This window comes from Xylocopa sonorina, chromosome 6, assembly GCF_050948175.1.
Source record: "Xylocopa sonorina isolate GNS202 chromosome 6, iyXylSono1_principal, whole genome shotgun sequence".
Classification (NCBI taxonomy): domain Eukaryota; kingdom Metazoa; phylum Arthropoda; class Insecta; order Hymenoptera; family Apidae; genus Xylocopa; species Xylocopa sonorina.
The window spans coordinates 9,665,248-9,682,938 of record NC_135198.1 but is presented as its reverse complement, the minus strand read 5'-3'; the positions used below and the strand labels follow the sequence as shown (position 1 = coordinate 9,682,938).

Sequence of the window (17,691 nt, the reverse complement as noted above, 5' to 3'; positions counted from 1 at the left end):
CTAATTGTTTTTTTTTTCGTTCTGTTACAGATTTTTAATCAGTTACATCTTGTAAGGGATGGATATACTGAACGTTCAACGTATGGTATAAATTTATATTACGTTTTTATTCATCGTTTGGTAATATTTGATATATAATTCATGATGAACACATGATGTATGTAACAAGTAATGATTTATTACGGTTATATAATATAATTCGTTGATTACGAGTATTGAATATGCTTTATATTTTGATAACAAATAATTGTAACAGAATTTTTATACATCAATCATAAATTCTTAATGTGTTCGTAAATAGTTTATAATATTTGAATATATATTACAAAATATTTAAATTTTATAATCTATTTTAATTATACATACATATAAACTCACTAATTAGGCATATTTAATATGTTTTAAATTCCGATACCAAATAATCATAATAGATTATTTACAGATCAATCATGAATCTTTAATATGTTCATAAATAGTTTATAATATTTGGATATATTTTACAATATATTCAAACTTTATAATCTATTTTATTTATATATACAAATTTATATATACATAGTTCGGTAATTTAAGTAGAAAGTAATATTTTTTACAACAAACGCTCGATCAGGAAAGATGAAGAATAATACGAAAGTAAATTGTGTGCTGTTTTTATTTACCCCTTGTTCCCCTATGTACAATGTTTTTCTTCCAGAATATTTTGGTGACCGCGCGCAATGCGGTCGGTAGAGTCAGTGTTTGTTCCGATAAATAATTTTAGCATTCTTTAGAGCACAGCTGCTCTAATTATAACTAAATTTTTTTTGTAATATTCATACGTGAAGGAGTAGAGTCAGTGTTTGCTTCGTACACATGGCAATAGTATTGTAGTCTTTTATTTATTTTTTTTTATTCCTAATTTTTTTTTTAATATTTGCTGCCCCGGTACTAGAGTCAAATTGCTGCCCACCTAAAGGATCTAGCTGTGCTTCAAAAGCCAAAAATGTAAGTATGTTTCGTACTTTATCTACAATTCCAAATTTGTTAAACTTTTAATCTTTTTGATTATTAAATTAACATAATTGAGGTTCATTTATCGTGAGCAATCATAAAATTAATCACAATGAAGTAAATTAATAGTTGAAAATATTAACAAGAATTTTAAAAGGCCAAATTATCATAATATGGTTTCTGTTTAAAATTTTCAGCTACTTCTACGATGGATTCATCTAACACATCTACCCTGATGACAACGTTCATAATGTCCTCCTAGAGGTAAGCAACATTTCTCAACATTTTTTCTTAACTGATTGATTGTGTGGTAACATGAATTTTAATTCATAACATGACTTTCTTCAGGCATTTGCCATATCTTCGAAGACATCATTGAGGCAGCAGCAGCAGCAGTTTCTCCAGATATCAGCAATCATCCCCGATGACATCCTCCAGACATCAGCAGCATCCCCGATGACATCCTCCAGACATCAGCAGCATCCCCGATGACTTCCTCCATACATATGCGGTCGGTGAGTCGCATGCCTTTAAGTTCCTCTGGTCACTCAATCATGTCGAAGGACGAAAGGTCCAAATCGGCACGAGTGACTGGTTGTAATTACGTAGAATTTCTTCAATGAGCATAGTGACCATGGATGTAAAATTATATCCATGAGTGGTAACATTTATTTTGTGTTATTTACTAGATCAGGCTAGGTCTTCTTGCACTTCGCGTTTCCAAATGTCATAATATAATAGTAGAAATACTAGTAATTATTAAATAATTGAATACAAGTATTATAATAGTTATGATTCATCCACACATATTAAGTATATTTATAAAGTTGATAAGGAAGTAGTATATTAGACACGAATATGTATAAAAGTGAAATATTCTTACGAATATTAATAATCATATACATGTATGAATATGTATAGATACAATTTATTTTTCTGAACAAATTAGTAATATATATTACTACTGCTTTGTTGTAGCAGTGCTTAGTGGTGAAGTCGGATACCCTCCGACTTCATTTTTGCAATAATTGTAGTCAATGTGTAATAATGTTGGCGTGGATGTTGCAAATTGAGTGTATAGAATAAATCATATATATGATAAATATCATATATATGGAATATACTGTGAATATGTAGTATCTTTCGTGAATATATAGTAGCTTTCGTTGCAATAGAAGCTGATTTGTTTGATTACCGAAACTATGTCATATTAGACGTGCAAGAAGACATTTTGCATCGAGTAGATTTTGAAATCAAAGCATCGAGCTTGAATATTATTTTCATATTTTAGAATGATTGCTTTGATGACGAGATCGCTCGAAATTAGTACGGTTCTTGTAAAATTTAATACGATTCCCTAGTTATATTACATTGAATACTGATCGAGAAAATGATAGAGACGCTTACCAATTCCTTCTGTCATTATAATGTACGGAATGTAAAATAATTGATTTTAAATTTAATTTTAATTTCGAATTTAATTTTGATTTTAAATTTAATTGTAATTTGAAGTTTAACTTTAACTTCAAATTTACTTTTAATTTGAAATTCAACTTGAATTTGAAATATAACTTTGAATTTAAATTTAATTATTGTTGTCAGTCAATAAATGAACTTTACGTTCAATGTCGAGTAGCGTGGTGTTACCACTATAGCGTCCCAGTATTGGCCTCTATCCCGTTGCGTAAGGCCCCCGGATTATTCCGACGGGCAGACGGGGTAGTCCGTCACCCCCACCGAGGGCATCGGTAGTGGTGGACTGCGTACTAGATTACTGCACTGGGTTCACTGCCGGCTGATTGGGCGTATCCCAATCCCTGCCTCAAGGAGAGGTCGTGCCTGGGTGTCACCGTAGGCACCTGGTCACGTTAAACATTTCGCGGACGTGAAAATACGTCAACTGGTACTGGTGGCTATAGTAGTAACCTCCTATGGGTTTGCTTTGATTCTTTTTGAGATCAGATTGGGGAAGGGTTCGCTTCGAAGGAAGGGATACATCTCAAAGGATGCCGATCATTTTTGAGGGTGAAGAATCCTTCACTTTGTTCGCGTCGCGCCGCGCCTTTAACTCTATTCTATACGTTATAATATTATAATGAATTGTCAAACTTCTTTCTCGTTTCTCGATTAGTATTTAATAATTGGTAGTTAGTTACTCCACTGCACAGAGCATTCCTAGTTTCATGTCCGGTTAGTTTGTTAGTCGTCACTATAGCGTCCCAGTACGGGCGCCCTGCCTCGTCCGTAAGGCCCTCGGCTATTCCGAAGGGCAGACGGGGGAGCCCGCCACCCTCACCAAGGGTATTGGTAGCTGCGGATCTCGCATAGGGGTTCGTGGCGCGCTAATTGAGCGTATCTCAATTCCTGCCTCATGGAAGGCCGTGTCTGGAATGTTACTCGATTACATTCTGGTCACGTTAACCATTTTCGCGGACGCGAAAATGCGTCAATCACGCTGGTGGCTGTAGCGGCATTGTTTAAACTCTGTGCAGCGTAATAACTATCAATGAATAACTTTTCACGAAGCGCTAATCAGTATATTTAGATCAGGATTTTCAGGTTTAACCCCTTCCGTGTTCATTGCCAGGACCCCATTCACGTGCCCAGGTGCTACTTGGGTGGGGAAAAGGCGATGGGCACGATGATTGTATAATAACTAATCAAATGTTTTTTTCGCGGCTGACGTGCTAGTGTATCGTGCACGACGTATCTTCCACGTTGTGTGTGTGTGATTAGGCCGTGGAAGTGCGTCGTTTCCATAGAAACAATTAACTACTACTTATAAATGGTACTAAATTTATTCTGAATCACGACAGAGGTACCAATTGCAATAACATTCGTATCATTAATAGAACTTCCGTGTTTTACGAAAAATATAGATTTGTTCGACGTTTCAAATTTCACATTAGATATTGAAATGTAGATAAAAACGCTTTACTAGCGTTGTACGCAATGGTCGCTAGTTTCGTCAGCCGATTACAGCATTGGTACGTACCATTAGAGTGTGCGAGGTGTATGCCAAGCTCGGGTGTCGGAGGCGTCCCGGGGCGTTCTCTCTAGTGTAGGATTTTGCGCCCGAGTGTTTGAATGAGAAATTTCCGGGGGCTGAACGAATGTGTTGGTGTGAATCTTTTGCCTTTTAAATATAGGTTTAGGTAGGTAGGTAGTTTACTTCTGGTATGTTTGTCTGGTAGTAATAAGTAGGTAGGGCCGGGCAGGTTGACCACAGTCACCGATCGGGCAGGCGCGTTTCTCGCGTGGTTCAACCTGTTTCAGGGAATCAGATTTGAATGATCGACGGTATAGCTGGCGCGAACGGGGGATGCCGTTCGCCACTGGCTTTACTCGATCCATCATTCGAATCGACCCGCGGTCGCGGTCGCGATTTGACGAAACGAACGTTTCTTTCTGCTCGAGGTTTGGCACGTTTGTACGAACAACGATTCTTTACAATCGTTGCTTGTCTGCGTGCGTTGAGAACTTTCGCGATTTATATTTTTATTTCACCTTTGTATGTTATTTTTTGGTTTGCGTTCAGGGAATCTCGAGCTTAGATATAAGTTTCAGGATTGATTCTGGGCTTCATGCCCGAAGAAAGAAGAGGCTATATGCCGAAGAGGCCCGGAGAAGAGGGCAACTACTAATGACTATGCATTCAGAGGCAGGCAACCCTCTCGATGCAAAGTCATTGCTTGTTACCACTTTGTCACTATGCTCATATTTGTGTAGTAGTATATTCTAGCCAGCAGAATGCTGGCTCATCGAATGCTGGGCAAACCGCGTTTTCCATTGTAGCGTTGCGAATAATTAAATACGGTTCCATTTAGAGTTGCGTATAAATCCAAATCGCGATTTTTCTTAGCGTTGCGATTAACTCCAGATCGCGATTTTTATTAGAGTTGCGAGTATCTCCAGATCGCGGTTGTTATTAGAGTTGCGATTACCTCCAGGTCGCGCTTTGAATTAGAGTTGCGTAAGAATGACAATCGTGTTGCTCTTTTAGCGTTGCGAATCATGAGATCGCGATTGTTTGCTGTACTTATAATTATTGTTTGCTAATATTTGTTTCGCGAATAAGATTAAATTGTACTTACTATTTTAGTATGTAGTTTAGTATGTACTATTTTGTACTTTTCAATTAGTTTTATAGTTCAGTATTTAATTCCAATAGTGTTGCGATAATGATTGATCGCGGCTCTCACGATAGTGTTGCGACTAACGACGATAAAATGCCCAAATGTTCCACTTATGCGGTGGAAACATCATCACCACCGTAGCCAAAGGAGCTACGTCGCAGCAGGGTGCGATATCGCATCTATAAAATCTTCCATTTGCGCTATGGAAGTATGATCTTGCATAGAGTCACCATAGTAGCCAAAGGGCTACATTGCACCGTGGTGACATTGCACCTATGCAGATCACTGTACTAAAATCTTTTTATTAGTGTTGCGTAGTTAAATTATGGGTGTATAAATTAGCGTTGCGAATTAAGAAAAGCGCCCTGAAGTGGCTGCTCGCGCATTGCTTTTTTCTGACACACCCCGCGAATTAGTGTTGCGAATTATGAAGAGTGCCACAATATGGCTATTGTCGCGATTAATTTTGCTAATTTCTGTTTCAATAATTATTATTGCAAGTATATTGAAACATTTATCGCGATTAATTTTGAAGTATTCTTTATTTGACGTTATAATAAACTGACACGAAAAAGGAAGAATACTTCATGAACGATATTTAATAACGATAATAGTAATAATCTGTTCAATTCCTTATTTCATATCTCTACTGATCGAGCGTTTGTTATAAAATATTACAAAATGATATAGTTATTTTCTAGGAATAGATACTGTCTGGTTTTTGCAACCCTTCATTTAATGTTGATTCATGATTGATATTTAAACATTCTACTGTGTATTTTGTGTATCAGAATGTATAAGCATTAAAAATGGCACATTATATTAGAATGCATTTATTTGCAAGTTATGCAGTTATTTTCTACAAATAGATACTCTCTGGTTTTTACCTTTCATTTAATATTGATTTATGATTGATATTTAAACATTCCATTGCGTGTTATGTGTATCAGAATGCATAAGCATAAAAATTCGCAAAGTACATTAGAGTACAGATTACCTGTAAATTCAAAATTAAAGACTAAATCAAAGTTAGACCAATGTACATTATAAGCAAACATATTGTTTTTATTACATGTTACATACATCATTTTCATGATACTGTTTCGATAAAATGATGCTTTCCTATATCTGATTTATACTGTTTATTCGTCAAATTTTTGTAGGGTGTTACTAATCCATTGTATAAGTTTCTGTTGCAGATTATAGTTTGACAAACGACGTACATTTGATCGAAGTAATATAACATCAGGAGAAATGTATATCATGGAAGGATGATGTACGTATAGTAAGTGACGTAACGAAGACAAAGGTACATATTGTGATTAATTATTACTTCTATATAAATGGTACATATATTATCAATTATGCCTATGTTTTTCTATGGTATTTTTTATATGTGAATGTATGTGTTATGTGTATGTGCATTTCTATTCTTGGATATATATTTTTGTGAAACTTGTTAACCTGTGTGTTACTATTTTGCTTGTTGTACATTTCTGTTTTAGATATTGCAGCGTTTCCTGTTTTCTTTATTATTTTATTATTAGTATCATTATATGTACTTCTAATTATATTTACTTTATATTTATATTTATTGTATATCATATATTATATGTATCTTATCCTGGATATATTTCTTGTGTACATCTCTGTTCTAGATATTGCAGTGTTTCCAGTTTTATTTTAGATGTTCCAGTGTTTCCAGTGCTTTCAATTTTGTCGTCTTTTATCGTTACTCATATGTTGTCTCGCATCTCGTAAATTCGATCGCCTCAGTTCATCTGTGCAAAGGCTTCTATTATATTCTTCCTTTGTTGCTTCAGAGCTTCTTATCTGTTGTTTGCTTTTACAAACACTTCGAATTTATGAATATAATGTACTTCATGTACTGTGTTCTCTTCGATCTTTGGATACGTAGGGTGAAACATCTTCAGACCTCTTGATAGGTAGGAATCACTTCTTTTAAGTTGATATACATTCCCAGTTAGGTTGATTGATTCGAAATTAAAATCAATTATTGGCTAGGCAGGGTATTTGTGCTTCCTTTCATTTGTAACAATCCTTTGCCGCGAAAGTTCTTTACAGAACTCCTTCCATTGTGCGTTTGCATAGGGATCAAACATTGAACTTGTTGCAAATGTACATCGAAAGGAGGTTTTACTTAATAATATCTTGTATAAAAGGTGGGTGGATGGGACGTGGTTAGGGTGGGTCTCCATTCGCAGCAACCTCCACGTGGTGAGACCTGGGTTCTATTTATTTAATATGTAATTATTAATTGCATTACAATTAAAAATTATTGAATAAATAATTAGAAGCCAATGGCTGCCATAGGTTAGTTTTATTTAAATTGATTTAGAATAGTTTTAATTAAATTGATTTGATTGCATCGATAGGTAGAAGAAATATTGTATTATAATTATTTGTATTATATAAAACTTAAGGATTATTGCAATTTATTGTATACTTCATTAGTTTTGTTTTAATTCATTGTATATTTTACTAGTTTTAGTGTAATTTTTTGTACATTTCAGTAATTTTATTGTAATTTATTGTATATCTCACTAGTTTTATTGCAATTGTTTGTATGTTTCCCGCGGTAGAGGTAAGAGAGAGAAAGATATATAAGATAGCTATAAGAAAGAGTGAGATAGTTGTTACCGACCCTACTCTGGAACCCCTGGTGCCATCTCTGAGGAAAGTGCTCAAACTGGTCGCACAGCGTTATCGACAGTGAAGTGAACTACTGAAGAACTACTAGCGCCATCTCTTAGGGAACCGCTAAAACTAGTCGGGCATAAGTTTCAGTTCTTCTTGCAGAGATGGCACTCTTTCTTATAGCTTTATTATATATCTTTCTCTCTCTTACCTCTAAAGCGAAAAATATACAAGGAATTACAATAAAATTAATAAAACTATTAAAATATACAATAAATTACAATAAACCTACTGAAATATAGAATATCAACTGAATATACAATCTCGTGGTACGCTATCTAAACGATTTCAGCGTCAAAAGATGCGTCAGAGAATGCTCTTTAAGATCCAATTGGTTAAATAACTAGCGGTTCGGAAGATACGATTAGGTTAGGTTTTATCCGCCGGAGTTATGTTAGGTTAGGTTCTAATACCCTAAACGCTGTATCAACGCTGGAACAGCACCGCGAGCTGTCTGGTGCATTTGATACCTGTAATCCTTATGATATCCCTGTGGCGTTACGGAACTTGAGGGCGCCACCGTGGTACGCTGGTGGTTTTTGAAGTGTTATGTGATTTGCTATGGTGTCTGGGACCTTATATCATATAAAATGATAAAGAGGAGTACTTTAAGGTTAAGCGTAATAATGATATAATATATATATTGTAACAATTTATATTTAAGAACGAAAAACTTATTATTTATTAATTTAACAATAGGAAATCAGGAATATAATCACGTGATTTCGCCAGAGTTGTAGTGGTAAGGATCAGTGACCACGCATAGGAGAAGTTGCTTCGCAATTTGTTATAATATCAAAAAAAGTTAAAGTATTTTTGTTCTAACTGAAATACTCTCTAACTCAAAGTTTATCACGCGTATTTTCGCGTTATCTGCACATATAAAAAAGCTAAAATTATTGTTTCGTGCATTATCGAATATCTATATTTGTCAACTGCAACTCAGTGATAAGTTTCTGCCTCAGCATCACAGTATCATTATGTTAAATATTTATCAGTGGAATTGTACCACCTCATACCTACATACGTTACTATTTTTGTGTGGAATTCAAATTTACTTTTTCTTAATCGTTAGTAATACATTGAATTCAATTAAAAGAATATATGAAGATAGGAACTGAAGGCATTTTTTAAATACAAATATAAACGTGTTTTTATTAAAATACATAAAAGTGTTGAATTCGCTTGGCTTTTGCGATCAAATGAAACTGATGGGGTAATTAATTACTTATATTAACACGAATGCCTAAAATGCAAGAATCATGTCGAAATTAATAGATTTTATATGTGGGTGCTGTTTCACCACAACATTAAAACGTTTGCAAATATTGACGATGTATATATATAACACTATTAAAAAATAATGATGAAATATGTGCAAATGCAAATCAACAAGTATAACACGTATAAACTCGATATCTTGTTGGATTACTTCCACTGAAGATATATTTAAGATATCGATAAGGTTAGGAAACAACCGTCAATCATGAAGAACCCTGCGTCCAGTTACTTAAATGGAAATAATCATACTGCTGTTCCATCACAAAATGCATCTCCATGCATTGTGTCACGTTATGGAAATATGTCGAACAATTATCAAGTATTAAAAGTTGCTGGACGAGATTCTAATTGCTACATTGCAAACAACATTGTCCCAAAAATTGGTAAACAACAGTTAGTCTCGCTGAATGGAAGTTCTATATCTTGCAATAGTGTGAATCTCAATGAAGCTTTGGCATGTGATGTGGCCTCTACACCAGCTGTAAAGACCAAGGCGTTATGTGTCCATATTCGAGAAAATAAGTGGTACGATGCTGGCAATGTAGTTTCAGTAGGAGTTGCTGGAACCAGTTTAAATCATGCGTTGGAAAGTATGTCCTTAGCTTATAATCCTACTACGAAGCAAATATATTCTTTGGAAGAATCTGATGAACCACGATTGGAATGTAAGTCAGAATACTTGGATTCTCCTTGCGATTATAAAGAGGAACCATTAAACGATAGCTTCAAAATTGACGAGGATAAATATACAAGACTTGAAAGTGGCAGTGGGAACAGTAGTCCTAGAAACAGTTTACCTCGTTCTTGTAGCAGTACGGTCTCTTCTCTTAGCGAGGTCTCACCTTCCGGAAGTTTTTTGGGATCTGACGATCAACAAGTTACGGAAAGAGCTGAGAAATCCAAACGTTGGGGGTTAAACACACTTTTTCCGAAAAATGTATTTACGTGGAAAAACAAAGACTCTCAACAGTCTACACCTACAGGTAGTCCATCAAGAAATGTAGATAAGGTAGGAGGTAGCTTAGCTTTAATCCAACAACCAAGACCAGCAAATCTACCAGCTAAAAATGCTATTGAAGAGGAGCGCCATCGTAAACAATACAATGCCATTCTAGAAGCAGCGAGAAAACGAGAATTGAAAGAAGAAAAAGAACGCAAATATCAAAGGGAATTGCAGCTTAAAGAGGAAGAACGGTTAGCAGAAGATTCGCATACCTGGAATGTGCATATTCTTCCTAAATTTGAAAGTGCTAGAAATACAAAAAAAGTACGTGAACTATGGTGGCGTGGTCTTCCGCCCAGTGTTCGTGGCAAAGTGTGGAAATTGGCGATTCCGAATAACTTAAATATAACAACGCATCTTTATACCATATGTTTAGATAGAGCTATGTTGAGTCCTATAAGTGAAACATTAGCTGCAATCAAATTAGATGTATACCGCACATTTCCTACTTTATGCGTCTTTCAAGAAGGTGGACCATTATCCAATAGTCTTCAAGGTATTTTGGCAGCTTATGCAGTTTATAGGCCTGATGTAGGTTACGTACAAGGTATGAGTTTTGTGGGTGCTGTTTTATCACTGAATATGGAACCTCCAGATGCCTTTACTTGCTTTGCTAATTTGTTAAATCATCCTTGCCACAGAGCTGCTTTTACATTGAATCAGAAACAAATGGATATTTACTACAAAGTATATTCCAGTGCGCTCGCTCATAAACTACCAAGAATTTTTTCTCATTTCACAGTAGCTGGTCTTAGTCCAGATTTATATCTTTTAGATTGGTTATACACTATATATGCTAAAGCAATGCCTCTGGACGTTGCATGTAGGATATGGGATGTTTTCCTTAGAGATGGGGACGAGTTCCTTTTTAGAACAGCACTTGGAGTATTACACCTCTACCAAGAGGAATTATTGAAGATGGATTTCGTACATGGAGCACAATTTCTTACTAGGTTGCCAGAAAACTTGCAGGCAGAAGCTTTGTTCAACAGTATTAGTCAAATGTCTACTACTGTTGGAACAGTAACGTTCCAACAAATGTTAGTTCAATTTTCTTCATTGTAATTTTGTGAATTATGATGAAGAATATAGGAAGTTAATCATACTTAAGAAAAAAGAAAAGAGTGAATCTCAAATGCTATTTTTGTTATTGCGATTGATAAAAGATATTTTCTATGCTGAAAATTTGAATATTATTTGTATAAATTTGAAAGAGAGAATAAATGTTTGCGCATAAATTTTACATCACTTTAAAAAGTAATTTATTCTGTTTCTCAAAATGGATATTGAAAGTCTCAATAAGACCTTTTACTTAGTGTAAAAAGAGAGATGATCTTGTATTAAACTTTGCTATATGAAATATAATGCTGAAGGTATGATGTAGAAATCCATACCATTTAAGATATAACAAATGCAGGAGCTTCCCATAAAATCACAAACATATTTTAATAAGTTAATTGTCTAATCAGCAAAGTATAATAAAAATATTCTGCTATTGGAAGGGAAAAAAGAGGAATGATATAACGAATGATAAAATTTCTCAAAAATTTGATACGTATACATATTCTCTGTTTCTAGATAAAGAATTAAGATGTGCAATTTCTGAGATATTTTGCAGATTTGAAAGGGATACAATCATTAATATCTATTTTTCCAAACTTAATTTATTTTTTATATTTGCGAAATTTGTATTTCATTAAAACAAAAATATTTGTTGATTTTTTATTTTTGCTTCATGATTGTAATATATAAATCTTCTTCAGGACTCTAGTACTACATAAATTTTATAAATAGTGATAGGTATACAGCAGTGCCCACTTAGTTGCAGCGGATTCAGGATTTTAATGTTGCTGTTATTGAGGGAGATAGCTTTCTAGGAATTGGCAGTTTTCATTCTCCTCTAAGGCCATACGTACAGCGTCGATTTTTGTCGATAGACAGAATAATTTGGAGGACCAGGAATTATGGAAGATTATGATCAGAAAATTGCCAGTGTGTGCAAAGCCTAATCAAGAAAAAGTCGTCGTAGCTAAGCGAGCACTGTTGTGTGAAGGTATGCTACAATATACGTTATTGCACTATAAAATTAAAGTATCTTTCATAAACATATATGATAGATACTACTGTACTGCAATGTACATCTTAAAAAATACTCTGATATATCCTTAGATATATTTATCGTATTCTGACGAAATGTTACGTACTCTTATATATATTACAAATAAACAAAACACTGTTCCAAAACGCTTGAATAGTTATTACATGTATTTACTGATAGTAAATACATTAATGAACAGAACATAAATAGTAAAATTATGTGCCACATTAATGTATACATATGTATCTCAAACAAAGTACAGTGAATTCTAACAGATCTTTGATTTGAAAGCTGACTGGTGCAAATATAGCTGTTGAAAAACAAATATATAATTAAGGCACATCATTTAATATATAATATTATTCATACATTTTCTAAGCTTTAATGATACTCAACATAAGTAAAGTGTCCATATGTGAATTAAGAGATTCAACTTTATTATACTTTCATAATAATAGTACATTAACTTGAAATAATTAATCGACAAAATTAATTTTGGATGTTGTGAGCTGTATGATTGGATTAAAGAATCTCTAAAAGTATATATAGCAAATAATACAGAATTATGTGGTGATCTTCTTTTTACATAAAAATGATATTTTAAAAATCAACTGCAGAGTTCAATAATATCTACTCACAGCAGTTTTGGCTCAAGAACTTGTTTTTATCGTTTATTGTTGCAATTGAGTGCGCTTAATTAATTTTTTTATAATTATTTTTATTATATGCGCATAAAAGATAAACAAAAAGTTGCAATATATTAATATTAATTTAAATAATTCGAATATTTCTTCACCTTGATATAAGATTCTCTCTTTCTCTCTCTCTCTCTCTCTCTCTCTCTCTCTCTCTCTCTCTCTCTCTCTCTCTCTCTCACTCTCTCTCTCTCTCTCTCTCTCTCTCTCTCTCTCTCTCTCTCTCTCTCTTTCTCTTATGTGTGGGGCCTTTATAATAAAAGAAGAAATATATTAAAAAGTATTTACAATCTTTCTAATTATTGAGCTCTATTGTGAACAAATTTCAAAAGCATATTTTTTTACAACTTAACTATGATAAGCTTACTATATATGTGCTTGTTATATAGTGTTTCGGTTACTGTGAATACTATTAAATAAATAATTGTTGTATTTAGCGTATCTTTCGTTTCAAATTAATGATATATACAAAATAGTGTGCAAAAGACATTACAACTAACACTAGAGTTAAAAGTGAATTACTTTATTATATAGACATTTCGAAATGCAAGCCCATTCTAATAACTTTATTTATAGCATGGCTTAATGCTTTACATAATTTATACACACATATATATATATATAGATAGATAGATAGATAGATAGGTCTTAAAAGTTATACAAACTATTCTGAAAATTACATATAACTAAACCCAATTTTTCTTGCGAAGTATAGGACCTCTAATAATAATACAGAATATTTTGGAATGATATGATCTCAACAGTTCTTGGCTTGGATTAATTCTTTTAAATGAGGAATTATAATGAACAATTACGCATAGAAAAATTATAATTATGTATCTTTGTTTGCGTATCCATATGCGTGCAAATATTATACTTTAGGACTTATGTCTGTTCAAAGCACGTTTAAGATATATACAATTTAAGTAAGTTATTTTATACGGAATAGTGGATAATTAAATGTGAATTCGGAATCCTCTAGGATTCGTAATATCCTAATTTTTAATTGACAATACTCTCATTCCATCCACTATTCGGATTAATTGATTACTCGACGGTTTAGCGTTCGCTAATATACATTTACATTGTTAGTACAATTGTAAATATAAATACAGGCTGGGAAATAACAAAATTATGTGAAATTACATACAAAATCGAGTATGCTTACATAAAAATAATTTGTTTCTTATACAGGAACATATAGATGAACGTGTCCATATATGTATATGTTTAACAATGAATGAATTCTATTAACGAAGTATATTGATGATTCACTATCGGTGATGAAAGGATATTATGGCAACTATTATATAAATATTTTTAGTTTTAATTACTTTTATCCAAAATTATAATTTAAGATTCATTTGCATGGGAGATTTTCCCTTCATTTAAGGACATCAGTGCTATGACCATTCAATAGCTTTAACTGTCAAGTTAATAATAAATTTATGATTTATTATCGTATTTACAGAATATGTTCATATTAATGTACTTCTAATATTTCACTATATTCTCTCTCGTATATTATGATATATATATGAAAAAGATGGGAAAAACAACAAAATTGTTCTTCGTGTATATCTTATAGTATGACGTCTTGTTTTTTAATTACTGCGGTAATTCTAAGCGACCATCATACAGATTATATTTTCTTTAAAGTCTCGTTAGTTTTCGTCTTGTTAATTACACGTCCTGTATTGTAGTTATAATTATAGAGTCGATTGATTAAATTAGCATAAATAGAAACTGAATGTATGCGTATCGTATGTAAATGTGTTGTGAGCTTGTATAAAGTATATCGAGATACATGTAGGCGTATCTACAAATGTTGTGTAAATACGAAACTTTTATGAAGAATCATATCTTTAATATTTCGCGTGTTATATTTATCTTACCATCGAAAGTGAAGTTAAATGGGAAACATTTTTTATTCATAAATTCTTAAGCATAATTTTAAATGTATACAATTTCTTGTAATTCATCAGTATTACAAATCATTAAACGGGAGGAAGGATCATTTGGTGAATATTTACAATAAATCGTACATTTGATATTATAGTTAAATTTAAATAGTTGACAAATGTTGATATTTTGAAAATGATCTTAGGTACATCATTTATTGGAAAGTGTCGTTGTTGTTATACCTACACGTATCTTCTGACTGTAATTTCATCATTTAACAGAAATTAAGATTAAAATGCCTAATAAGTAATAAATGATCAAGCAAGATTTTCTGAATGTGAAATCGGATCTATGCGAATGAACGAACAATTATGTACGATCTGTATGCGACACTTCTGTGTTCCTTGTCGTTAGTGCCTCTCGATAGAGGAACTCATTGTATATTTTTTACGCGGTTTATCGTGTACATTTACCTTAAGTGCAATATCCTAATATATATTTTGTAAAAAATCGAGCTCATTATTTATTTTGTGAAACGTGCACATCGGTGAAGATGTAAAACTGTACCTACTTAGTGGTGTCAGTGTGTTAAGGGAACTGTCATAAAATTTTTACACGAACGATTAACAAATAGTAACATTTTTGTCGAGAATGAACAAATTTCAAGTACATATTTTAAAATTTCGCGAATGATTTTACTTGAAATTTTCATATTCATATATCTCTCTTTCTCTTCGAATATATCTAGTACTAATAATATGAAAAATATTTTGTATATAAGGGCGTGCTTGCTTCGAAATTTAAAGGTGGAAGATAAAAAAAACAAACTCGATTCTATTGCAATGATGTAATAACACTTTTTATATCGTATAATGGATAACAATGAAATTATATAAATGTGCGTGTATGTTGTACTCTAAATGATACCAGCGACATATCTCAATGGATCATTTTTGTTCGCATACGAATAAAATTACACTTTAAAAAATATTAAATGCACATGTCTCGCATTCAGATTTTAATTCCTATAAGATATAAATATTTTAATCGATATATTTTTAACGTTTTATTATATTAATATATTTTCATTATATCATTAATATCGATTTAATAAGTTTAATTGCATATTTCTGGCTGCCAAACTTTCAAACTTGTGACGTAGAGAGATTCGCCGGTCTCCTGACAGATGGCGCTAGTTCCCCTGACCGCGGTCGTCCGAATGTCAGTAGCAATGTCGTGTGCGTATTGCGCGTACGTTTACGTGTCTGCGTGTGCTTTTAATTCTATATTTTTATTATACAATAAGCGAATACTGTTGATTATATGATGAGAATGCTTCTTTGCTTCTGTGCGAAAACATTTATACATGTAAGTGAACCATAAATAACTTTCTGATTCGTATTTGCGTCCAAATGTTTAATGCGTGCGACATTGGCTTTCTTGTCGTCTACGAGTACAAATGGGAGTTCGTATGCGATTGTAACAAACAATATCATTACTAATAGATCGAATTTACTCCTTAAGAACATGTATTTCATAAATAATTCTATTTTAACAGATAAGTGGTGTGCAAAGGAATATGTAACGAGGAAGCTGCTTGCATGTCGTGGCCTAGTAAAAGTTTGACAGTAAACAAGGATCCGATCTTCCGACCTTGATGTCATCTTTGATATGAGAATGTTGTACGTAAGTCATAATATATGCTTCTATGTACATATTTACTGGAACGTACATATATTAGAATATTCGATACATTGTTTCATTGTCGTAGCGTTTTGTAAGATACATATGGCCAATTATGCCCTATCGATAGAGTAACTCATTAATTATTTTCTTCGTAACCAAGATACTTGGAGCATCTTATCAGTGGCCATTACAAAACATGCGGTACATGTACATTACTCGCGCTTTAATCACGTGATAATTTAGCATATCCCTGCACAAGGTTTACCCCTACAAAAAAATGTTAACCGCAAGTCACAGGGATTTGAGGCACCCTACGAAACGAACGCCAATAAATTAGGGGAGTTAATTCCATTCAAGATGGCCTGTGATTTTAACGTAACGTAGTCATCGACGTTGTATGTATGTACGAGTAGTTACAAGTTTTTAGGCAAACGGACGTTAAACAAAGCGAACCTGCGAAAATTTTCCTCATTTTGTTGTCCGTCCATCCCCAACGCCTTATCAATGGTGAATGTTTTCGGTATTTAATGCGCCCGAATTTCGAAGTAGGTCGAACGGGAATCAAACGATGCGTCGTGTCGTTGCGCATTTAGGCGCTCTGTTCGATCCATTTAATCGTTTTTAGATTAGTCGATCCTCTACCTGTCCAATAGTAGTAAAATTAAGGATAAAGGATAATCAAATTTTTAATTGATTTGACGAAGTCGTAAGGGCAATGATAATTAAAAGTACCGAATGACTCTATGTTATTTTCGCGATGGTTCGATCTCAAAGGAGAAATTTATCCCTGCGCCGGTTTTTATTGGGCCATAAGAACACGTTCCTACGTTTATCGATGTTCCACGGTTCGATCCTCTGTCTCTTCTGTTCTTTTTCGTTTGATACCGAACATAAATTGTTTTCCTACGCACAGCCATAAGGCGGTGCCACTCTTTAAGCAGATATCCAACTGAATACTCGGATATTTGTGGTCCGTTTGATCTGTACGCACGCATGTACAACAGAAATAGTACGGTTGGGTAGAAACGCGTTTTGTTGGTTCTAAGAGCGGAGACGAATATGCACGAGTTGAACTGTGGAGGCATAAACCAATCAGTCTAATAGAATCTCCCCAGTTGCCTATCGAATGATTCATAGGACGTCGCATGGGAAACGAATTTATTAATAAGAGGCAGTCAGCCA

At 33.6% G+C, this 17,691-nt stretch overlaps 1 protein-coding gene across 1 annotated transcript; it reads left to right on the top strand.

The window, feature by feature from the left end:
* The first annotated feature begins 8,605 nt into the window (after positions 1-8,605).
* Positions 8,606-15,862, top strand: LOC143424155 (TBC1 domain family member 14). The gene has a single exon (XM_076896054.1). It carries the CDS (start codon positions 9,331-9,333, stop codon positions 11,191-11,193), a length of 1,863 nt encoding a protein of 620 aa, XP_076752169.1. The 5' UTR covers positions 8,606-9,330; the 3' UTR covers positions 11,194-15,862.
* The last annotated feature ends 1,829 nt before the right edge of the window (positions 15,863-17,691 follow it).